This window comes from Polyodon spathula, chromosome 10 (genome assembly GCF_017654505.1).
Source record: "Polyodon spathula isolate WHYD16114869_AA chromosome 10, ASM1765450v1, whole genome shotgun sequence".
Taxonomy (NCBI): domain Eukaryota; kingdom Metazoa; phylum Chordata; class Actinopteri; order Acipenseriformes; family Polyodontidae; genus Polyodon; species Polyodon spathula.
In genome coordinates this window covers 31589733-31616973 of record NC_054543.1, presented here as the reverse complement: position 1 = coordinate 31616973, position 27241 = coordinate 31589733, and the positions used below count along the sequence as shown (strand labels likewise).

Below are 27241 nucleotides of genomic sequence, written 5' to 3'. Positions count from 1 at the left end.
CAAATCTCATGAGAACATCATACATTACACCCTCAGGAGCAGCAATTCTTGTCTTGATTATGTTTGATCTTATTCAGGGAATAATCCGGATACCACTAATCCAGCATTATATGGATGATAAATCAAGGTTTTATTAGTTGATGGAACCTGCCCTACCCATCATTTAAACCGTAAACTGATATTTTAATGCACTCTGCTGTATTACAACAAAAGTGATGTGTACAGCCTCCCATAAACCTCGAGCAAAAGTGTGCCGGTATGAAGGAAAACCTGAACTTTGTTCAGCAGAGGGGAAAAGAAACCTACTGTACTTACCATGCTTTAGAAGCGAGAGCAAGGACCTTACCTTATAATTGCACACATAAGCGTACAGCCTTATTACTGGTAACTTATTACTGGCTGTTTTTTTGTGAAAAGGTGGTTACTCTCCTTTGGTTTCATAAGCCTGTGAGCCTGTCTCTGAGTAAAAGAGACAGGGACTAAGATGTTCATAAATGTTCACTGTGTCAGCATGGTGGGCTTGCGAATGTAACATTGGCTTTCTAATTGATCTGTATCACTTTTTGCTTTCTCGTCATCGCTCTTCTTTCTGTGTATAAGTACACACCCAACACATATCTGCTGGTTTGCAAAATGATATGGTTCAGTTGGAATTGCACCTACAAAATACATTTCTTTAGCAGACACAAGATATTGATCTCACATTTGTTTTGGCAAACATTAAAATGATAGTTAATCATATCAGGTCGGTACAAATACTTCAATTTCAAACCACATCCACAGTTTCAGTGTCATTATCTGACACACCTTAAATCAACAAATAAGAATGTGAGCTTGACTTTCTACCAGGATTATCTTTCTACCAGGATAACTGTACAAGTACAGTTACAGGTACCTCAACTCACTGCCTGGCCTTGGCAAAGTATTATTATGCTTTTGATGCAGATTGTTTTTCAAACTAGAATACAAAGAAAGGATGAAAGAAAGAAAGAAAGAAAGAAAGAAAGAAAGAAAGAAAGAAAGAAAGAAAGAAAGACCACAACATTCAATACCTATAAATAATGTGTGCACAAATATTAAAAAAAAGAAAAATATTTAGCTTTGCCACACCAAGCTAAAATCTGCAGTGCTGTATGATGTAGTGCGTCATTCAGTACAAACTTCGCCTCCCTGACTGTTTTCATAAAACTGCAAATACAGCATGAGAGTGTGCTTCTACAAAATTTTTCACATCATTTGGAAAATTCCTGGAAACAAAGTCCTACGATTTCTTGGGAGATTTTCCACCATTCGTCTCCCTAACAACGGCCTCTGCTATACGAAGCATTAGAGTCAAGTAAAGCCACATCTGGCGGAAGAAGTCATCCTTTCTTTTCATGTGCCAACAGAGCTGGAAAACAAGTTCATATAAAAAGCAGGGAGTTTTTAAAGACTATGTTTTAAATTAAAACTCTTTACGAAATCTTGACAAAACTATTCGATATTTCTGTGCAGTCTGAGTGTTTGAGAGTTCCCCATTATCTGAATACATGTGACTCAAACATGTCACTCTGTTTTCTATATAGATCTGTTGTGTAATAGCTGTTAAGGCGCATATGTACTACACTTCCCCAGAGAAAAAAAAAAAAATCTATTCAATAATTTAACAAATGATCTTCAGCATGTAGCGTGACTACAAGGGGAAGCTAGACTACATCATTTGTAGAATGGTACCTCTTAAAGAGTAAGTAGCGGGGTTCTGCAAAAATAGTGTTACACGTCCCCATGTGTTGCTACAACCATTTAAATAACGTGCTTGCATTTATTTATTTTTTTATTGTTAACATCCTGACAACTTTTTACACTTATAACTTCTGTTTCAAAGCTCTTTTCAAAATTGCCGCTCTAGTGCGCTGATAGTGTAAGGATTATTGCCTGCATCATGAAACAGGTAACACTGCAACGATGTGGTACGGAACAGTTTTCCACTTGTTATGATGAGGGTTTTATTTATTTATGTATTTAATAATTCGCTCTTCCTGCAGTGATTTAGGAAGATCTCAAAACCCCAGTGCACTAGAGTGGCCATTTTGAAAATAGCTTTGAAACATACTTTAAAGTTATAAGTGTAAAAAGTTGTCAGGATGCTAATGAAAAGAGAAAATGACAGGTACATTATTTAAACATTGTAGCAACACGTGGGGACGTATAATGCTATATTCTTTTGGAATCCCGCTACTTACTCTTTAAGCGTACATGTCTTTAGGGTAAAACTATTTTAGGTTAAACTATGACTGATCACTTCGGCTGCTTGAAATTCATGTTGTAGTTTAAAGCAAGTTTCAAGATTCTAAAGTCCTGACAGATTTTAGGAGGGTGTCTACCATGGAATAATGACAGCTTTACTGGGGAACCTGGTTGCCTGAAGGGATCAGTAAGGTTTATAATATACCATAAGCTCAGGAGATCAAAATAATGGAAAATGAACACAATCCTGTTGAAGCCACGGGACAATAAAAACATTAGATTTCACTGGTAATTGCAAGCACTACAGTGGGCCTTTTAGAATTCTAATTTCTCCTGTTTGATGCCACAGAGTACAAAGAAAACTCTCTTTTGGCAAATGTATCAAATCTATGTGTAAAAGGCTAACCAAAAATATGATTTTCTATACAGGGGTAAATTCCCCCCATTTACTGATGAAGCATGTGTAAATGTGAGGGAGAAGCATGTTCAAAAGTATTTTCAAGTGAATCTTCACACATCAATGGACAGGAATGTTCTCCTGTTTGGACACCTCTTTGTTGAGTTGTACAAAAACTACTGTCAACTATTAAAACAACCTTAAGCAAAGCATACACTGGTACATGCAGGTGGTTGCACAATAAAAGGTGAATCTAATCTAGCAGAAGGAAAAAACAGGCCAGCATCTTTAAAAAGTTAGGATAAGCCACCCTTCAGTGGTAAAGCAATAGCTTCCTGTTATGACATCTTGTGTAAGAGGTTTTAGTGTACGAACGCCACTGTATATTGTTGTATGCAACACAAACCTTAGACTTCAGCTGTTGCAGTAAATAGAGCATACTGCACTCCTCCACTATGAAATATCTGAACCATTTCTCTGATGACTACATTTAGGAAGCTTTTTTAGACAGAATGACAAACTTAAATTCTAGTTCAACTTAAATGGTTTACTGTACTAGCCATATCTATTGTATCACTATTCCTACTCGGGAGCAGTCAAAGCAATAAATGTGTTCCTACACCTGGCAAATACTGTACCGGTATTGGCGCCTTTTAAATTTAAACAAGTTTCAGTTGTTCACTGGAGCTTGAATGTTAGCTGTAGTACTTTCAAATGGTACAAGATGGTACTATATTGGACTAGTTAAAAACACTTGCACTGGTACACAGCAGCAGTAAATGTGTCCTTCCTGTGCCTTTACAGCATTTAAGGGATCACTAGTTTCAACTCGCTGTGCCAAAGGAAGAAGAATAACACGACGAAAAAGTGATTTATCTTAAGCTGCTAGGGCCAAATTCTTGCATGATAACCCTGAAAACATTTCACTTGTTCATCCAAGAGTACAGTTTAATAAATTATTAAACTACTGTAACCATGTCTGGCAAAAAAAAACCAAACAAATATACTGGTGCAGTTTTGGGATAACATGATGCTCTGTGTTTATTGGAACTATTGGAGCACTGCAACATAGCGAATGGAATTAAAAAAAAAAAAAAAAGGGAGTACTGTACTTGAGTAGCACAGATTTCGAGGACTCCAGTACTTGAATGCTTGTCCTTGCATAGCCAAAGGAAAACCTGTGGGCTATTGATTTGCCTTTTGTAATTTTGCTGGTACGATTAACAGGCTGCAATACATAAACTATTTCAAAACACATACAGTAATAAGGGCACGCAATAAACTAAGTAAACCAAAGCCAATGGGATACAGAAGCAAGGGGAGTGATTGACATGTTGAACTATTTTATTATTATTATGTAATATAGCAGATGCTTTTCTCCAAAGCAACTTACAGAAATTAAACAAAACCTAAAATTATATGTTATAGGCAATAAAAATGCAAAACAAACACATATCTAAAATATAAATAAATATAATACAAAAATATATATAAATTGGATTTTATAAATGAAGGTTAAATAAGTGGGTTTTGAGAAGACAGCGGAAAGCAGTGAAAGACTGAACAGTCCTAAGGATAACCGGTAGCTGGTTCCACCACAGGGGAACGAGGGAGGAGAAGGAGCGAGCACGGGAGTAAGGAAGGAGAGTGAAGAGAAGGCATAACAAGTCGGCCAGGATGAGAGGAGAGGGCGAGATGGAATATAAGGAGACACAAGGGGTTGAAGATAAGAAGGGGCAGTATGATGAATAGAAAGATAGGCAAAGCAAGGGTCTCAAATTGGATGCGAGCAGAGAGAGGTAGCCAGTGGAGAGTGCAAAGCAGAGGGGTAGTGTGAGAGTAGCGTGAGAGTTGAACTCGCTCAACAAATATTTATCAAAGTACTTAAAGAATGATTCCATTTCCAGAACTCAAGTATCTGAGTACTTCAAATCACCCCCTACTGCAAGGCTGCACAATTTGCTGTATACTAACAAGCGCTGCTGGTGTATCTCAGCAAAACTATTTATCATTCACTATTAAAAGTCCAGCAGAGAGTCAATACAGTAGATCTTGAGCCCTTATACAAAAAATAACTCAACCACACACATTGGGCAGCTGATTTGTGCTCCAGTCCTTATCAAAGCGTTGCCTAAGTGTGTATGTGGGAGGTAAAGCAATGGTTTACAGATAAAGTGCAAACACATACCAGTTGGAGCTGAAGTGAAATATTTTCCGACAAAGAGATCATATAAATGGAGAAAGCTTAGTTGACGCAGCACTTTGATCTCCTAGTTGAACACAATTCTACTAAAAATGTAAGTCTTCAACTAAGAAACTACATTAAACAAACAAACAAAACCACGGCAGCCACCTCTTTCTAATTGCTATTTTTCTAACCAAAAAGTCAGTAAGTTCCAAACATACACAGTAATTCTATTTTATTTTTGGGGATAACAACAATTAGTTTTAATATCACTGTATTGCTTTTCTTCTTTCCCCAAAGATTCAATCTGTCTTACTTGTTTTGAAAGCTGGTTTGAGGAAAACGCACAAAAACATGTCTTGCAAATCTGTATAGCAAGTATCATACACAATGAAGCCATCACTTTTTTTTTTTCTAGGGAAAAAGGTTTTTGGAAGACAAAATTACAACTATATTTCCCTTTTAGCTGCCTACTTCACATAATATATAGAAATATTAAAAAAACAATACATGCTGGTTTTATTTTTTAAATTACAGAGGCTGCTGGAGCTTGTGAATTAAACGAATGGGGCTCCACAGAAAACATTCACACCCACTGCATAGCGGTTTAAGCCATTCCAGGCTTTACTATGATCCTAATTTGTCACACAGGCTTTGGTCTGACTACGTAAACCCACAGTAATGCTTGTAATGGCTTACACTGTTATGCAATGGCAGTCTTATTTCCAAAACAGGAGTCTTGTTGGCAGATTCGGTATATACTTGGAATACTGATAAAAGATGCACGATCAGGAGTACTAGGGGTGCACAAGCTTGAAACATATTGTTTCGATAAGGTTTAAAAGACTGGAGTTAAGCATGGTCCCAGTAAGTCACTATGGCGGCCCTTTCAGCATGAAAAGAAAGATTCAGCAAGAACTTGTAAATTAATTTAGGATTAACTTGACTAATGTTCACTGTCACTCTTTGTGTTCTTCTAAACACTGTGCCACTTTAAGACTAATTATCCATTCTTGCCTGTGGACAAAACATATTTTGAGGTTGTGTGCTGCATGTGATTTTTCAACTAACACATTGACAACAAAAATAATTTCATTAGAACCTACTTGATTATTTAGACAATGTAAACACCCATTTTGTGGGTCAAATGAAAAATGACCCTTTCACATGTTAATGGTGAGGAAAACTAAAAAGGGACGACTGATCAATTTAGATAATTAGACAGATCTGAAATGGGCCCCCTAATAGGCACAGACCACACAAGTGGCTACATTGCAGAAGAACTGCTGTGAGCAGTTTAAAGATAAAAACAAAAAATACTTTAAGGACTATTTCAACAAACTGCTGAACTACTCCTGACCAGTCTTGCAAATTGCAAGAAGCAAAACATACAACATTTGAGCTACCAGTAACATAAATAAGTAGATCACCATTTAATCACAAGCAACACAACACCTGCTGTGCATACATATACAATGGGACATAAGGAAGGACAGAGTCTGTCAGACAGGTTCTTTCATATACCCCCAGATTTTCATATTTCATTAACTTGCTAAATTAATAACTGAAGTTATGTAAAAGCATCCATAAGCTTACATACTGTAAGACCACCCCACCTTCTCATTGAAATGCTGACATGGAGGAACATCCTGTAGAATTACTGCTTAATAAGTATCTCTGCAGTTAAAATAATAAAAGGCATTTCAAAATCACATGCCTGAAATAATCTGCAAGCGATGCACATAGGCTCCAGTTCCAGAATGCCAGATTATCCTTTCGATAAAGGTTACATGTATTTCAAGGTGTTCTGAAGGAAACCTGAGAAGTTAGGCAATTACTTTAACCAAATTGACAATCCCTTCTCGGAATGCTGCCTCTGCTCTTCTCTTATCAGATGTACTGTACACCACTGTTATAGCTGCAGTACTGCTCATTTCTCCTTCAGATTCCTGCAAAGGTCAGCTCCTAATTATCCTCTGAAAAGGCACGGGCAAACAAGGAATTGCTAGCATTTCAGTGCTTTGGATTTAAGGTTTCTCTGAAATCAATTAATGAAACTCCATTCAATCTCAGCGAACAAAAAGAAAATCACTGTAATCATTCGATCACTGCAAGAGAAGGCATTTGTCAGAAAGGATGAATGGATAATGCCAGACACCAGACAATCACCCTGGCCTATCCCACTGCTTCTACCCCGAAACACTCAATCTGAATGTTTTATATAGTATAACCTATTGGCTCTAGCATTTTTTTTGTTCTTCATCCACTAAAGAGCATTAAAAGTGATTTAAAAATCAAAAACGAACAAGAGCTAAGTGCAAGTGATTGCAGCAGACTAACCACTCGATATGCACATTTCAATAAACACATTTCCACTCTGCCACCCAGTACAGTGCTTAGTGGGAAGCAGCCAGGGTGATAAATAAATAAATAAAAATGTGCCTTTAACATTTTCAATGATGTATGATCTGTTGGGAAATACTATTATTAACAATAACTGAATGTACTGTACAAGTTAATTACCTTTTCAAATAAAAAAGGGTATTCACTATTGTGACGTCCCATTTTAATTGATTAATTCTATGAATCGAACTAAAAGCATCAGAGATAGTATTACACATTTAAAAATGTAACACTTAGAAAAGAGCTTGCAATTTTAGTTTAACAATTGTTCAAACAAGCTTATAGGCCTTACTTCTTGAAGACCGATCGTTGGCAATGATGTTTAGGTCTTCATCAGTTTTAGGTTCGGTAGAACGATCAATAAAACTTTACTCTCCATTCCTGGTTCACATTCCTTTGTTTTTTGCATTTTTATTTTTCTAATGCCACTGCCATGTTCTACATCTAAAACACAGTCCTCTCTACTATCTCTTACTTACAGTGGGATTTCAAACTCATGACAACATTCTTACAATATGAGGCATTAACAACTCAAAAGTGTTGAAATTAGTTTTACCGATTCAACAGATATTGTTGTTTATCCCAATCCTCTTTTAAGATTTACGTACTTTGATAAACTGAATTTTGGAGGGAAGTGTGGGGGGTGGTGGGTAATAACAGTCTTATGCATAAATCTATACAGCATTTTGCATAAACCTAAAAACACCAAGATAAGGATGGTCCTTTCTGTTATTGAGAAGCAGCTTTCTTAAATCACAGCAGGCAATGGCAACCGTCTCATCTTGCTCTCTGAATTACAAATCAAATACCCTCTGCATTGCAATAATATTGACCTTAACCTGGCCTTGAAGCACTCCTTGCTTAGCTCCAGAAGAGCAAATAAAGTCATTGGGTACGCTGTCACTCACTCTATGTCATGGCATTGTTCTCTCTCTAGCACTGTATCCATAGTTACATGCCCTGGCATCTCCTGCATCACTTAAGCCATCCTTTATGTGGAAACAGTGATAAATTCACAACACTCCATCAACTGCAGCATATGAACCTTTTTCTCTCATTAATAAGCTCAAACACAAACACATACATACCTCTGGGCAGCTCTAGTGTATTGTTGGTAAAATAGAAGGGGGAAAAAACACAAATGTCTTGATCAAGTGTTCTAATTGTAAATGTATATTACAAATCTAGTCTTACAGGAAAAATCTAGGATGTGGGTGTATCTTGAAATGAACAAGGTGAAGCTTTGACATTGACGAACAAATGCACAATACAATTCATCAAGTTACTTCACGTCTCCAGATGAATTATTCATTAAAACACAGTTGTCAGGAGCATGTTAACATCCACCTTATTATAATAAGAATACAAGAACAAGTGAAAAAGTATTAATATGGGCAAAATAAGAGCTACCAATGTTAAACCTCCAGTACCATGCAATATTGAACTCCAGAACAATCCTTCCACCAGCGTGCACACATTTACTGCCGACACAGACCATAGTTTGGGCACCGAAAGCCTACTAGTATCATACTGGAGCCCACCCTCCTCTTGTCTAACTGGATCTTGCATAGAGATTACAATAGTTTTGTTCTACTCAATTCTTTAAGCTGAACGTGATTTCAAACTCAAGTTACAATCCACTTTAAAAAACAGGTTCTGAAATGAATGGGTTTCCTTCCTCTATGCCTCAATCAGACGAGCCTGCACAATGAATGTCAGACACACAAGTTTCGCAGAAGATTTATGCAGCTTTGCAGAGCCCACTGATAAAATCAGGATTTATTTATTTATTTGTTTATATTATATTGAGAATTTTCAACATACAAAAAAAAAAAAGTTTTCAGGCAGGCTTGTATGACATGAAAAAAAAAAAAGAGTCAACCCAAGGAAAGCCAGCCAATTGCAAATCCACTTCAGCCTTTCAAATAATCAAATGGAAGAATTAGCACATCAGCTCCCTACTTCTAAAGATTTACAGCATTAATCCTTGAATTGCTTTCAGATGTCTAATCATTTGTCTCTAAACCACTTGTGTATATGAAAAAAAAAATAAAAGAAAGATTTAGCTGGATATTTGGAGGTGTTTAATTTCAGCCAAACTCAATAAGAACAATATCATAAAATGTTATAAAACTTTTGACAGTGATCCACACACTTCATTGAAAACTTTTATTCAAAACTGCTCATGAGAGACAGGATGTAAAACATTAGCAGATCCCAAAATCTTTTTTTTTTTTGTTAATCATTTGTTACACACCAAATCTACATTTGGGTGATCTAATAAAATGTTCATGATGGAGAAAATAGTTGGTAAATTCAAAGCTGGAATTAATAATGCGGTATACCAAAAGAAGCACCTTTTTAGGCCAGACCCAGACTTGGCTGTGGATTAAATGTAAACCTTTTTTTTTTTTTTTTATGTTTTTCAGCTGTTTAGCAATGTTGCTTCACACTTGATAATATTTGCTATATAAATGCTTGTGAATTGCTCCTTTAATTTGGCGACAGCACACACACTTTAGTGGTTCGAGTTCTATTACCCCAATACTGCGTTTTTAAATAATTTGTTGTTACTGCAGAATGCTACCACTACCTGCTTTATAGTATTCACAGCCAATTGAGCGCTGCCTCCTGAGAACTTGGCTGTGGAATAGCCCAGACTCAAACCGGGTACGTCCAGGCTATCGGGCGCATCCTGCCCTCATGTAGAACACCTTTATTGGATGCGCCACTCAGGAGCCCATCTATTGTCATTTTTTTATACACAAATAAGTTTACTTGATTTGAAAAACGTCATGAACGATACAAGCAACTTCTTACACTACTTGGTTTGATTAAATGAGTAGTACACAACAAAATATGAAAGCTGAACATTAATTTCAACAATAAACAACAGCATCTTTTTAAAAACACACTGAAGTTAACAACTACCTATCCTAAGTTTAATTAATAATTTTTGTAATCTACCAGCAGCTTGTGCTGCATGCTGATAACAGTGCAAACCGTGGGTCATACCAATCATACCGATTTTTGTGTTGGGGTGCGTTTTTTCATGAATGTAGTCCTTCTGGGGTGCCTCTGAATGCCTTTTAATTTGTTTGTTTTTTAAACCATTTAAATGCAAAACCATAACAAAACATGTATACAGGCTTTTTTTAAAATTATTTGTCCTGTGGTGGCCTTTAATTTCTCTGCATGCACTACTACTTTGTATATGATGTAGAATATGTGATTGTAAACATCTAACACAAGTACATACAATACTCTTTCAAACAAACATGTTATGATTTTGAATATGCGCTTCTTAAGAGTTGGTATTATTGTCATTGCTTGCGCCCGGCACCTCTTTACAAATTAAGCACTGCATGCATGTGTTAGGTCTTTTCAGTGTTTCAGATTGCACGAGAACAGTCTGTTGTTTCCATGAGAACAACCTGTTGATTAACAGTTTTGAAAGTTGTACTCTTGCTCTCTCTTTGGCTGTGTGAAAGGGTTATTACAGTATTACACCAGAATAGATTGCGCGATTTCATGCTGTGTGAAAGGGTATTTTACACACTCGTTAAAACATTTCAGAGAATGCACAGTAGCTGCATTTCTGTGCGCAAATGGTACAAGAGAAACAAATGGCAAAATCATAGACAAAGAGAAAAAAAATAGCAAATATATTAAAGGATTACTTTTCACAAGTTTTTACAAAGGAGAATACGGGCAACATTCTCCGCATGCCGACCTGTTCCTATCCAGTTTTAAATAACTTTAGCATAACATAGGCAGAAGTGTTAAAAGGACTAGGAGCTCTTAAAATAAACAAATCCCCTGGGCTGGATGAGATCCTCCCAATAGTACTCAAAGAAATGAAAGCTAACCGCTAACCAAGATCATACAACAATCTTGACAGGGGTTGTACCAACAGACTGGAGAATTGCAAACGTAATACCGAGCCACAAAAAGGGAGACAAAATCGAACCAGGTAACTACAGACCAATAAGCCTGACTTATATGTAAACTTATGGAAACTATAATAATATTCAAAATGGAAAATTACCTATATGATAACAGAATCCTGGGAAACAGTCAGCATGGTTTCAGGAAAGGGAACATGTGTCTAACTAACCTGCTTGATTTTTTTGAGGTTGCAACGTCGAAAATTGATAATTGCAAAGCATATGACATCGTTTATTTAGATTTCCAGTAAGCTTTTAACAAAGTCCTATATAAAAGACTGATTCTCAAACTGAGCGCAGTAGGGATTCAAGGAAATGCATGCACATGGATTAGGGAGTGGTTAACATGTAGAAAACAAAGTAGTAGAGGAGAAACCTCAAAATGGAGCAAGGTAACCAGTGGAGGGATAGGTATCAGTATTAGGTCCTCTGCTCTTCCTAATCTACATTAATGATTTAGATTCTGGTATAGTAAGCAAACATGTTAAATTTGCAGACGATACAAAAATAGGAGGAGTGGCAAACACCGTTGCAGCAGCAACAAAGGTAATTCAAAATGATCTAGACAGCATTCAGATCTGGGCAGACACATGGCAAATGACATTTAATAGAGAAAAGTGTAAGGTACTGCATGCTGGCAATAAAAGTGTGAACTGTAAATATAATATGGGAGATAGTGAATTTGAAGAAAGACTCTATAAAAAAGACCTAGGAGTTTGTGGACTCAGAAATGTCTTCATCTTTTGTTGTGGCAGTGTGGTCCAGTGGTTAAAGTGCAGCGCTTGTAATCAGAAGGTCACCGGTTCAAATCACACCTGTGCCACTGACTGACTCACCGTGTGACCCTGAGCAAGTCACTTAACCTCTTTGTGCTCCATCCTGCGGATGAGATGTTAAATTAATGTCCTATTGTAAGTGATGCTGCATACAATACACAGTTCACAGCCTACCTCTGTAAAGCGCTTTGTGATAGTGGTCCACTATGAAAGGCGCTATATAAAAATAATGATATTACTATTATTATTAATGTGGGGACGCTATAAAAAAGGCCAACAAGATGCTCAGATATATAATTAAAAGTGTTAAATTTAAATCAAGGGAAGTAATGTTAAAACTTCACAATGCATTAGTAAGACCTCATCTAGAATATTGTGTTCAGTTTTAGTCACCTCGCTACAAAAAGGTGCTGCTCTAGAAAGAGTGCAAAGACGAGTGACCAGAATTATACCGGGTTTAAAAGGCATGTCATATGCAGACAGGCTTAAAGAACTGAATTTATTCAGTCTTGGACAAAGAAGACAACTCAGCGATCTGATTCAAGCATTCCAAATTCTAAAAGGTATTGACAATGTCGACCCAAGGGACTTTTTCAACCTGAAAAAAGAAACAAGGACCATGGCTCACAAATAGAGTTTAGATAAAGGGGCATTCAGTACAGAAAATAGCAGGCACTTTTTTACACAGAGAATCGTGATGTTCTGGAACCAACTCCCCAGTAATGTTGTTCAAGCAGACACCCTGGGATCCTTCAAGAAGCTGCTTGATGAGATTCTGGGATCAATAAGCTACTGACAACCAAACGAGCAAGATGGGCCGAATGGCCTCCTCTTGTTTGCAAACTTTCTTATGTTCTTATAACAAGCAGTTGTTTAGATGCTGTATATTTAAACTGTTATTGTGAAATAAGTGCCTACATACAGAGCTGCACCTTCACTATTGTATGTGCCTTTTTCCGAAAGATAGTCTTATCCCCCACTGGGATGATTATGTCAAATGTGAAGCAAAAGCTTCAATGTATTCATAAAGGTTAAATCTATTTAAAAGTAATAAACCAGGAACGCCTTCAAACCACCAATCTCAAAATAAATTGCCACAGAGTAAGGAACACAGGTGGACACTGCAAACTCCGGTATATAAAAAATGTCTCTGGTGCTTATTCAAATGCCATTTAAGAGCTGTCTGTTTAAAATTAAAAGGCATACTTTGCATCTGAACCAACGCTCACACTTGTGGGTGTTTATTGTCTAAAGCTGCATGCTACATCCTCACTGGAAGGTATATTATTATATTTGACTGATATCTGTGAGGTGGTAGCCTGCTTACAAATCTGGACGCACTGGTTATACCTTAAATAGCATAGCATCTGAGCCTACAATAGATACAAAATGTGTGTGTGTGTGCGTGTGTATAAACATACATACACACATACATAACTGCACTATTCTTTCAATATCTACAGTAAAGCATCACATGTATACCTCAGGAAGAGAATGACTGCTGATGGAACTTCAGCCCTGCAGAGAGGGATATGATAGAACGTTAGCTAGAAATATCTGCAAAAATAACAAGACAAATTGATCAACACTTTGTCTCTGAAATGCAGCCTCAGCAATAAAAGCAATCAATTTGCATTCCACTTGCACAGAGCTACTTTCTCCAGAGAAGTGGGGCAGAGTGTGACAGCCCTTGACTTTACAGGTTATTGGGAAACAAGTTCCCCCAGTCACTAACAATGGATGTTCTTTCAAGTAAGGACTGTGCAGCAGCCAGAATAGAAGACGATATGTGGCATCTTTCCTCTACTTATTCAGGCAAGTTGCCCCTTGCACTGTGATGCATCGAAGCCTACAGCTTTTCTTTTACAGCTCCCCATTGAAAGTTTACAAAAAAAACATAACAATAAACCAGTATTTGGATGGCCCAGTTTATCAATGTTTGATAGATGACACTAGTCAACTTAGTGATCCCATCTATAAAATGACTACATTCTTTCCAAACTTGACGTGTTAAAACAGGTAGGCTCATGTTGTATTAGGCAGCGGTCTTGACATGCCTTTGTATCGTGCCACACTGGTCTATTTTAAGAAGCCAGTGTGCAACATAAAATAACTAAGCACACCACACACACCATAACGCTCTCCAAAATTTTATATAAAGTGCTATTTTTTCAAGGTGTTTACTTGTGTGTAATTAAAAGCAACAAATAAAAACAGACAGTATCATTCAAGGTCTTTAAATTAATCTTAAGCCATTTCTTTAGTTGTAATAAAAATACAGTAAAAAATAGTGCATACAAATATTTAGTATTACAGAAAACCAATCTATTTTAAAATTAAATTCAGAAGGAAACATAATAAAAGAATAATATTTTAAAAAACTATACCGGTGAAGACAAGCTGTCCTTGTGTCTGTAAATCCAATATAGGCAGCTTTATAATAATGTGTAAAAAAAAAAAAAAAAAAAAAAAAACATTTACACATAAATATGGCTTCCTAGACCTCTTGTACTACGGAAGTGTATCAAAGGAGGACCGGAGTTAAATACACTGAAGGAAGGAAGACCCTCAGCACTACAGGTCACAGAGGTATAAAAGTACCTTCTGGAAGCGACACACACTTGGCAGGCAAGAATTCTTGCTTTTATTCATTAGAAATGCCAGAGGATCTACATCCACCTTGTGTTCAAAGGCTGCACGGTGGGGAAGGCTGGTTCTGGGCAGCTTACTGAATTCAAGTTACAGATACATTCATATCTGGTGTCAACTGAATACAAGTTAAAAACAAGAACAGCTGGCCTTTAGCAAAAACACCTCCCAAGTCAATGCTAACAGAAGGCAGTGTGGTTGAATGCTGTAAACTGAGGGGGTGCATGTAGACACAAGGTTCAAATCCCAGTTTAGCCCCAGATTAACACTGTGATCTTCAGCAAGCCACTTATTTTCAGCCTTAGTTTTTTTTTTCTTTTATAGTTTTCCTTGTTCAAAAGGAAGATAATTAGACAATAAAGTAGCCACAGTATAACAGACAGATAAAGATACCCCTTTTTTTTTTTTTTTTTAAACCACTGACAATTTAAAAACAAGCACCCAATTACCTTACCTCCTCTACCTGAAGACTTTTTAAATTAAGATACCTTGCTCCCCACGGTTTGCCAGCTTGCCAAAAGAGGTCACCCTACTTAATAAAGTGAAGCAGTAAAGCATTCAGCACCACCCGCCAAAAATAGTTTTCACAGCCATATAGATCTTTGAAAATTAGAGCCTTGTGCTGCAAAATGGAAATGTAGCCCTGAAAAAGATGCCAAGATGCTGACACACAGACATTATTCTCTGTTCAAGATGCAATAGTGCTTCAAAACATCTGAACTGAATTGGAAAATTCAAACATTTTCCTAGTTATTTGGTGAAACAGACAAGACCGTGTTGGGTCTGCAACGTGCAGTAGGGCAGCACATACTGTATTTCTGCAGTAAAAAAAAAAAAAACAACATAGTTTTAATAAGGGTTATGTCCTAACTTGGTAATTCCATACAATGGACAAAGCTTGTCATAAATGAGTCAGATCACCTTTGACCCTGAATAGACGCACACCCTAAAAACAATACACCAGCTAGCTCAAACCAGTAAAAAATATCCCAGAGAACTAGCCTTTGGCCTAGAGACTGTGTTCAAAACAGGAAGAGTTACAAATGCATGAATCACAAACCTCTTATAAACCTATTCACAGGATCTGGATTATGTTTCTACACTTCAGGGCATGATTTATTGACACAGCTTTCACAGTCATTCACTGTCCCCAGTCAGTGGTAGTTTCAGTCTTGTCCACACCCCAAGGGGGCCAGGTGGATGTACTGATGTACTGAACGGATTATAGAATAGTGGCTGCAGCTGTATAAATCATAATATTGTTTTTATTGCTACGGTCTGGTGTGCATGTGCTAGTCTATGCAAGTTTAATTGATCAATGTGTGCATTATTTTGTGGACTAAGAGAAGGCAAGTTCTGACCTATTTGTAGATATTTGACTGTCTAGCATATCACAGATGATATTATTGAGGTGCTTTTGACATAAACCAAGAGAGATAATTTAGTCAACAGTTGCCCCCCCCCCCCCCTCCGGAAAAGGATTAGGTCTTGGAAAAAAATCATCTTCTTGTTTCAAACTGCTAAACAGTTTCACAATAAAAAAAAAACACCTTGTTTCATCACATCACACTTCTTTGAAGAAACAGTATTGCCTTTGTATTACAAATGATACATTTTCTCAGAAAAGTCACTAAATGTGTCAAGATAAGAGCAATTAGGAAAGGAAATATTGTAACTAACTTTTTAATAGAAGCAGCTGTCCATTGTGTACTTTGCCAGAGTAGGAATTAACACATTTTTTTTTTTGATCAAATTTTTTAAAAAGTTGTCTTCCCAGAACCAAGGAACTGTAAAATGTAGCATGTCTCTATTTTGTGAGTATAGTTTTGGTTTAATTTCCCCCTGTAACATTTCACTAGTTGACTTCAACATTTAATCACTTAATTAATCATTTATTCAAGAGGGGTGAAAGGGTTAATGTGCCCTAGCAAGACGAGCTAAAAAGAGGATCGTCACACAAACAACCTATTTGGCAGACCACTAAAGCACAATTTCTTCATTTGAGGAGAGCAAAACCTGCAACATTTTTTTTTTTAATGAAACATTAGCTTTCAGAAAGAAGGAGCTCTGCCAGTGCTGACACTGCACAAACTAATGACCCCCATCCAAGACAATGTATTACAAGCCTCTCAAAAGGCTGGTCTTTTTTTTTTTCTTCCCTGGCCTTGAAGTGAAGGTGGTATGTTGCAGCCGGTATGATACCCAAGAAAAATGATCACTGCAACATTCAAAGTGGCCACAGGGTCACTGTACAACAAGGACAGGGAAATGGGTGGGCATAAATCAAGCATGCTACAGAAATCAGAGACATGCTGCAGAGAGGGGGAATGCATTCACTGAGCCTTCAAACCGGTGACAAAACGGGCTATTTAACTGTCAGCATGAGCCCTTTTGCAGCTGTCTTCCAAACAGAATTATTCACCAAGACTAAACATTAAACTCATAGTCAAATATGGTATTAAAAGCTTCAAGATGTTTTCCATCTTATTTATCCCCAATCTGTTGCTCTCAATGCATGTGAGTCCCATTCCCCTCTCCCCTCCTCATAAACACTTTTAGATGTTCCCCTTAGGTTGGCACCCATAAAGTCACCTTTTAGAAAAAAATGACAACTTTCACAGAGATCAGAAATAGCAGTCTCTATTGACGGATTCTGTTGGGTTTTGTTATGCAACTCTAAAAAGCTTTTATTTATATTAGCATTCCTCCCAGACAATAAGAGTACACTATTCACAAACAACCGTCACAACTGTGTTTTATGGATGCACAGCAAAAGAAACTTTTTTTTCTTAAATTGTAAAATGTGCTCCAGTGTTGTTTATCCACTAACTTAAAGTATTTACAGTAACATGACCATCCTTTTGTTTTACTACAAGATATTCTCATTGGGAAATACTTACAGTAGCTGGGCCTGGTGGACTTTCTACTGTACTTTACACAAAAAGCTCAAGGAAGTCAGCACTGGATATACTGAATAAATCTGTTAGCGTGCTACAGATTATTGAAATAACTTTCTTTTAAAAGTAATATTCTGTGTCATAAAAAAGTCTTAACGACAGAAGTTAACCGGTATATATTTTTTATAAAATATCATAGCATGCAACTATGTCCTCTTCTGCTGCTTTGCGTGCCAGGACAACAGCTCATATTACAGACATTTGATAGTTTTTTTTATAATTATTTTGTGTTCAAGCTTTTGTATCGTTTCTTCTCAAGAGGAGGGGAGTTAAATAGCATATGAATCCAAAGTAGTGAATAAAATTTAGCATTTAATTTTATCATTTTCGGTGCCTGACCAGATTGGACAAGAATGCTATTTACATTGGCGAGTGACCCACTGGGGAAACATTTCTGGGTTTGGTATAATGTCAACTGGCACAGGAATACTACTTTGGTTTACATACCTACTTTGCAATTTGTTTTGAAAAAGTGTTGATTTTGCTTTTTCCCTCAGAAGAGGAACCAGCCGAAAATAGTTTCTCTGTCAAAACTCACCCCACTTCCCTTTAACAACCCAACCCATCCCTTACAAAAGAACAAGATGGTGAAACATACTGTATTGGATGAGCTTAATCTATTTCCTTTAAAATACCATTTGCAAATAGTGTTACATATTTTCACAGCAGCATTTATATTAGTCATTTGGACAGACAGAAACATACAATGTAAGTCTTTCTACTGCGCTAAGTAACCACCAGTTCTAAAACACATTTTGATCTGAATAAATGAACTGTGAAGGTGGCCCTTGTATTATTTTCCTGTGACGTGCTTTCATTGCAACTGTAAAATTACTTTTGTTTTCAAAAATTAATTACATTTAAACATATCTAATTTACAGTACAGTACTAATGAGATTTATTAGCTAAACCAATTCAGCAATGCATCCTCCAAATAACTATTAAGCATGAAATTGCTTTTTCTCTTCTCTTCTTATAACCAGGTCTTTATTTTTTTCCCCCCACTCACCCATCAAAAAATTTAAATATATATATATAATGTGCTACTGATGACTAGTGTCAATAAGTGTACATGCACATTTCATGCACCTTTCATGGAATGACCCATCTATTTAAATGCAGAATTTATATTTGTTATTTTACACTAATCAACGTACCCTGTACGGAGAACTTAGCTTTTTAATTCCTTTAGAATTTAAAACAAACATGCTTACAACATGCAGACTTGAGACATGGCTGCAAAAGACTTGGACTCCAACATATGGGCTCTGTGACTCTGAGATATTAACAATGTGTCCTTTTTTATTTTCTATTACACAAATAACATTACAGTTACTAGGAAACCTGTCCATAATAAAAACCCACCCAACAAAACATTACCCAATCACTGGTTAGCCCTGTTGTCTTTGCAGCCAGTCATAGCAAGAATGAGAAATTGGACACGAAGTAGGTCGCAGCGTACACTACCCACCCCATTCAAAACCAACTTGCTGTAAAGGACAAAAGCATCCCATTATAAAACGCTCTTTCATTTTTCGATTTATGTACATCTGCTTTCACCAACATAGTTTTAAGATTAGGTGCTCTTTTGGAAGAAAACCATAACATTGATACTTTAAGGTGTATTGGAATAGAAAAAGTAAATCAATCAAGGGCGGCACTCTTAATAAGAAATTTTTACAGAGAGAATCGTTTTGAATTTTTTACTTAAATACTGTGGTACCCATGTATTCCATTTTTACCTTTGCATTTTATAGACAAACAAACCAAAAAAAAAAAAAAAAACACAAGACAAACTTTCTAAAAATATTCATGGAACCAACCAGTTCTTATATTTATTTTCAGTCTACCAAGATTCGGAGTTTACATACTTTCCCATGTTGCCGTTTCTCATTAACTACTGGGTCTGAGAATGCACAAGTGCACAAATAAATAAATAAATAAATAAATAAATTGAACTTTTTAAAATGCGCCTGCGAAACTGCGATTTCAGAAGTTCGTTTCGGTTACATTTCCTGTGAACATTAAATCTATTTCTACAGTAAGTTGTATTTTTTCTTTCGTTTAATATTTTTTTAATTCTGTTAACTTTTGCTTGATTAAAATAAATACAAATAACAAATAATGAAAATAAACAACCCATTCATTAATGCCTACATTTTTATACTGTGTATCTATGTTTGCACCATGCCTTTTAGCACCCTAAAGGCCCTGGACACACTAGCGCTTCGCGTCACATCGCTTTATATCTATTTATTTATTTGTTTTATTTATTTTGATGTGCAGTAGACAGTTGTACAAAGCACAAATGTAATATCTTCCACAAAAGTAATAACTGCCTGTTCACATATATGTGTCTCCCACAAATGTTGCATCCATGGTAAGTCCACTGAATTACTTAGCACATATTTATTTATGTATTTAAATAACTTACAATTAATAATATTCATTAGTGCCGGTTTTGGATATAAAGATTTTTTTAAAAAGCCAATCCCATACCCGCAATAATGCCTGCCCAATGATTTAAGCATATACTCTTCCAGTTAATTATGACAAATGTTTCTTGTTTTTGTTTTTGTAATAAATAATAACTGAAAGTTGGTAGATGGGTATAACATTTTTGGGAGAGATTATTACATTTGTGGCCAGATGGTTATTACATTTGTGGGAGACACTACATTTGCGGTAAGATGGTTACTACATTTGTGGGAGACACTACATTTGTGGGCAGTTACTACATTTGTGGTTTGTACACAGTACCACACCAGTGCGTCTATACCCAAGCGTCAGTTACCTTTCCCGAGGAAAAAATTAATAAAAATAAAAATACATTTAAAAAGTACTTTATACTAAGCATTACATTTAGCGCGAAAATACCCTCCCGACCCCCACTGTTGCTCTTGCCTAATATACAAGGAAAATATGTCTGTGTTTTGGGTTTGGGAAGACATCAACAGAAGAGGAAGAAGAGATTTGCACTGTACATACGTTTGAACATACATTTCCATTTGACTTGAACTTCTTAAAAATTGAATTTACATAGGTCTACTAAAAATAATGAACTTATTTAAACATAGATAATCACAGTATGTGCTTATGTGTATTTGTACGTGGGTGTTTGTGTGTGTGTGTGTGTACTTTTTATCTGCATTTTCTGTCTAAACTGTCAATAATATTACTTGACCACAATTTTATAGCAATTGATTATGCAGAAAAACATCTGACCAGTACATCTTGTTGCTCATACAGTGATATTTTTTATTTAATAAAATACTGAATCAGCAAAACAAAGGACTTAAAAATAAAATAAATCAGTTCTATTCATTCAATGTGAATACAGTTTCCTGAATTAATTCTATATGCTAGGTTTCAGATCGATCTTCTAAGTCAGTGCATAAGATATCAGAGAAGGCTATCAAATAACTGACGTCATATTTAATATAAACCGCCCTACCAAAACAATGATCGCTAGCAAACATGATTGTCAGTAAATAAACAAAATTACCACTTTACCACAAACATATACTCACTGTATATTGCACGCTTTGAGTAAAAAAGACGATCTTACATAGAAAACCTAGGTTGTTTGTTTATTTTAAAAAAATGCTATACAATGTCATAACTCTGCTCTATGGTTACTGGCTCACGTATATGATTGTACAGTTCGGCCTTCATCACCAACATCGCTTGTAAACTCATGGTGTCCATGGAAACATAAGCCCAGTAACTAAATGCCCTCGGAGAAGGAATGTTTTACTCAACACACATATGTAATGAATTGTGGAAAATGACGCTTATTTTACTGTAACAAAATAAACTGTAACTGCACTGTAAAACTAGTTTTCTTTCTTTTGGAAACAACTATTTTAGCCGACTGCCGGCTGGAAATGAGAAGGCTGGTTATGAAATAAACTTCATTTTAATACCTAAATTTATCACCCTTATCATGTGATCGGGCTGTAGCATATAATGACGATGTCTATTATGAGTTGCGCACGCGGCACCACCCCATGTGAGCTACCCTGCGAGAGCTACGCTGTGGGAGCCTTCGTTCTGCACCTAGACCACTCTCCACCAGCCGCCACTGGGAAATACATAAACACAATGTTTTTGTGTAAAAGAGAGAAAAAAAAAATACATCATCCGAAATCAAATGAACTGAAGCACACTCTCATAAATGCATCACTGTATTACCTGAACTGAAGTCAAAGTAGCTGCTATAGTCAGAGGTGAAAGTAACCTTAATTTCTTATCTGTCTAGTGTTATTTTCAGGTAAGCGTTAAAGTGGTACTTTGCGCACTGAGCTTGCTTGCACATGCCTTAAGAAAGCAGGGAAGCGCCCATTCAAATATGGTATGTTGTGCTGTTTTTGATTGTTTACATCTTTAATTGAATTTACCATATGTCAGTCTTACGTCATTTTTTTATGTATTTTTGCAAATATTTATCATTTTTTCTTTTTAGAGAAATGAATAGTCTGTTGCCAGTTTAAGTTTGCAAAAAAATTATGTACAATTAATGGTAAATGTACCTCTTTAGACAATAGGAAAACACCCATCAGATCGCAATTGATTGCACATGCACCAAAATATTACATCGTACCACTTTCTGCCATTACATGAGTCAAGTTGTGGTATGCATACCACATTCTGACGATGTACCACTTTCTAACACTACACTGCACTATAGTCCAGATCACGGCGTCTATTGAAGTGAAAACAAACGTGAACTTAAAGCTTATCCATAAACTTCAGCTACATTCAAACAGTATTCCAATTACAATTCCAAAAGAAAAGAAGACAGTGACAGAAGTTGAAAAAGGCATGCAAATAGAATAATATAGCTAGAAAAAATAAATAATTTTTTTTTTTGGTATTTTTATTTTTTTATTATTTGTGCATTTTTCCTGAGGGATATCGGACAATGTTCGTTAGGTAAACTGTTCAGCCTACTATTACCACTAGTTGAATGAAAATTGATTTGAGTTTGTTTCAAGTACTCAGACTTGAATGATAGCGACTCGGACTGGAATGATAGTGACTTGAACTTGAATGATAGTATCTCGGACTGATGATAGTGACTTGGATTTGGATGATAGTGACTCGGATTCGGACGATAGTGACTCGGACTCGAGTGACATTGCAGTAAAATGTGCAGTTTTGTCACACAACACAATGCCAGAGATGTCTCAAGTTTTGAGGGAGCGTGCAATTGGCATGCTGACTGCAGGAATGTCCACCAGAGCTGTTGCCAGAGAATTGAATGTTCATTTCTCTACCATAACCCGCCTCCAACGTCGTTTTAGAGAATTTGACAGTACGTCAAACCGGCCTCACAACCGCAGACCACGTGTAACCACGCCAGCCCAGGACCTCCACATCCGGCTTCTTCACATGCGAGATAGTCTGAGACCAGCCACTCGGACAGCTGATGAAACTGTGGGTTTGCACAAACTGTCAGAAACCGTCTCAGGGAAGCTCATCTGCGTGCTCGATGTCCTCACCAGGGTCTTGACCTGACTGCAGTTCGGCGTCGTAACCGACTTCAGTGGGCAAATGCTCACCTTCGATGGCCACTGGCACGCTGGAGAAGTGTGCTCTTCACTGATGAATCCCGGTTTCAACTGTACCGGGCAGATGGCAGACAGTGTGTATGGCGTCGTGTGGGCGATTGGTTTGCTGATGTCAACGTTGTGAACAGAGTGCCTCATGGTGGCGGTGGGGTTATGGTATGGGCAGGCATAAGCTACGGACAACGAACACAATTGCATTTTATCGATGACTATTTGAATGCACAGAGATACCGTGACAAGATCCTGAGGCCCATTGTCATGCCATTCATCCGCCGCCATCACCTCATGTTTCAGCATGATAATGCACGGCCCCGTGTCGCAAGGATCTGTACACAATTCCTGGAAGCTGAAAATGTCCCAGTTCTTCCATGGCCTGCATACTCACCAGACATGTCACCCATTGTTTGGGATGCTCTGGATCGACGTGTACGACAGCGTGTTCCAGTTCCCGCCACTATCCAGCAACTTCACACAGCCATTGAACAGGAGTGGGACAACATTCCACAGGCCACAATCAACAGCTTAATCAACTCTATGCGAAGGAGATGTGTCGCGCTGCATGAGGCAAATGGTGGTCACACCAGATACTGACTGGTTTTCTGATCCATGCCCCTACCTTTTTTTTTTTTAAGGTATCTGTGACCAACAGATGCATATCTGTATTCCCAGTCATGTGAAATCCATAGATTAGGGCCTAATGAATTTATTTCAATTGAACTTGGAATATATGAACCGAGTTCATATATTCCTTATATGAACTGTAACTCAGTAAAATCTTTGAAATTGTTGCATGTTGCGTTTATATTTTTGTTCAGTGTATTTTATTACCACTAATTAGAACTAGAAATACAATCACTGGCCCACTGTTGATCTGTTAGCTATTTTAAATAATGCAAATTAAAACACAAAATATTAGCAAAGACAATGCTACAGATCAGAAGCTGATGTTTCCTGGTACCTAATCACTTATTGTGCTGTAGTTCAAACTCACCCAAAAACATCTATCAGATGAGAACATTGCCCACAAGTGACAGCCAAAAACAACTAAAAGTTGCTTAGCAGAATGTTGCTTAGCATTATGTGATAATTATTTAAAGTACTTTTTTTTTTTTTTAAAAGCCTGTAGTTTCGTTAAAAGGTAAACCTTTTTTGGCCAGCACTTGTAGGAACAATGCCGATCTTACAGACCTGGCCCATTGGAGAGTGTACTATGTAGGGGCTGCAGGTACCTGTGTGGCTTTGTCCCTCATGCAGGGTGCGCACTGCCCCTGGCTGTCCCGCGGCCAGTGTCCGGAGAGGTAGGGGGCAGCGAGGGTGTCCAGAGAAGAGGTGCGACGGATATTATTATTATTGGAGGGACTGACAGAAGGCTGGCGTGGTCTTTCTATAAAAAGAAAGAAAAGAAACTAATTACATTTACAAATCTTTTCCATGATGCTATCTCCTGTCCTTTTTATGCTGACAGATGAGCACATTAAGGAGGCAGTTATGGTCATTGCTCTTACAAGCACTGTGATCATTTTATTACCAAGCAGATTTTTTAAATATTTATTTAATTTTTAAAGCTCATGCTCTTATATAGCTCATATATTTTAACCAAGTAAAAAAACACATTGCATAATTTCAACATATGGGTATATTTCCGATATTTAGTTTGTTCAGTTACAATCTCCATGGTGCAAGCAAGTACTGCATGGAATAACAGAGGGTACATTTATAGGCAGAGATGTTTCTCCACTTTATTAAGTGTCATGGATGTGCAATTATCTTGCATAATTTAAGAGCTTGTACAGTAATAAACTTTCTTTAGCCTGTGGTTATGGCTTCTTTAGCATTGCGTAAGTGCAGGAGTGATACGATGATCAACGAGACAGACAGACAATGATAATCCAGCTGCAATAGTGTTTATTTATAATCCAAAGTCACTTGACAAATGTAAATAACAATGAATGATAGTACACAACGATGTGTACTACACTGTATAACCCAGGGAGTTCAGTCCCGAAATAATAAACACAGTATAAAACACACACAAAACGCAACACGGTCACAAGCCCAAAGTGAGTACGAATGTGCAAGAGGTGAAATACAATTTATTAGGTTAACAATGGTGCAGTGTCGTCCAGGTTTGTGCTGGCCTTTAGGAACAGCTCCTGGTCCGTGTTTAGCCAACTAAAAATAACAAACGAGCAATAATTAGACAAGAGAAAACAAACAAACAAACACTCACAGTATAATTCACGGCCCTTTGGGTACAACCGTAACCATAACAAAGGAATAGATCAACTCGCTACGTCCCCTTTTGTACCCCCTTGGTAAATGACTGCAACCGCTCCTCCAGTCCGCAGCTGCCACATCGGTCCCTTCCGGGTTGATGACTTGGTTTACCGTAGCTCCTTCCCCTTTCTAGATGGCTGACTTCCACCTAACCCTGGGAATTAATTGTCTGACTCTCTTTCCTTTACGCAGCACCCTCACAGGTCAGGAGGGAGATTTAATCACCAAGAATCAATTTGTGTCTGTCACACGCCCCAGAAACCCCCTGGGTAAAACTGATCAGTGCACTTCCTGTCTGTGTGCCAGTGTATAAGTCATAAATAAATACAATGACATAATTCTATATCATTAGATAGATAAATACATAGACAGACAGACAGATAGATAAATAGTGACTGACAATGTATAACATATAATGGGAACATTTTTTATTAAATGACCATCATTGGCATGTATGTATCCTACATGGACTAACCATGTATAACAAATTAATTGTTTCTGTGTGCGAGCCCCTTGCACCGACAGGAACGATGAAAAACTACACTATGAGTATGTACAATTATATTGCAATGTTATAGACTGCTCTTTCCATGATCTTGTCCTGTCAAACTACTATTTTTTTGCATATCTGTTGTTCCTTGTAGTCCATCCCATTACTTTAAAAAAGGGCTTGTTAATTGTCTTTAAAACTGGATTAACAATGATCTGCTTTGGCAGGCACTGTCTTAAATGCAAATCGGATTGTCTTGACCTACTTTCTTGAGGTAGACACTCTGGTAACCTCCCTTCCCCCTCACACACACAGACAGCCTGGGACTACACCAGTTGGCTGTCATGTTCCCTGCATCTCTACAGGCCCTTTGGGTACAATCCTTTTCACAGCACACAATCTGAATACAACTTGACATTCTCGCAGCGCTTTCATCTGCTCCCACTTCCAACATGTTTTTTTATGTGATTATTTGTTGGTTTATTTGTTGTACTAAAGCTGAATGTCAGGCTGCAATTGCTAAGTTAGGGAATTGAACAGCAACAATTCTCCAAAATTTCAGTGTTAAATTTGACACTAATCTTCTTTTAGTTGCCTGGGTGGGATTATTATTATTATTATTATTATTATTATTATTATTATTATTATTATTATTATTATTGTATTTCTTTTAAGATAGTCTTCCAGATAATCCCACCTATGCAAGTAGTGTACATTCAGCATCAACCACAACTTAATACAGCATGTAAAAATAAATGACATGCATTGGAGTGGATCAAAAAGCTTGTAGTACAATGTGCTTTTCTTTTTTTTCCCCCACGTGGCCAGTCTAGGCATTCCAATATATTTTCTTTCCCAAACTTAGTGTTACTGTAATTTGGATGCATTTATAATATGTCTTATTAAAATGTACACATAAATAAACACATTTGTGGGGTTCTGGGCTAGTAGGGCTGACTCATGTGGATTGCGACTAGTTGCCTGGTGTATTAGCAGAAAAGAGTGAGGGGTAATGCACCACAAGACACCCACCCAAAACCTAGAAGATATTAAGCTTTGTACATTATTGTAACTGAAGACACTGGCAGTGTGCACCTTGCCAAGGCAGACTCTTCTTGAAAGGTCATCTATACAGTTTTCAATTGTCAATTATTTTCAATGTCAGCTCCCATTTATGAATGCGGTATGCCACTCATGACCAATTTAAAACACACAAGCAGAGTAAAACATGAGTACACTTGATGAGGTCACCCTCAAAAAGGTCAAGAACGGTTCTCAAATGCGATTCAAATCGCCTGAGCAAAAGCTGTCCTGCAAATCACACAAAAGCACCCAAAAAGAAATCCAAGTTTTATTTTTTT

The 27241-nt window shown here is 37.1% G+C and overlaps 1 protein-coding gene across 1 annotated transcript in view; it reads right to left on the bottom strand.

Annotated features, from left to right (window-relative positions):
* Window positions 1–27241, bottom strand: part of LOC121322278 (protein FAM117B-like) — a 77655-nt gene that overhangs the window by 35758 nt on the left and 14656 nt on the right. The window contains exon 2 of the mRNA XM_041261998.1: window positions 24343–24497. Coding sequence (XP_041117932.1) covers window positions 24343–24497 — 155 coding nt within the window. The remainder of the gene's footprint in view (window positions 1–24342; window positions 24498–27241) is intronic.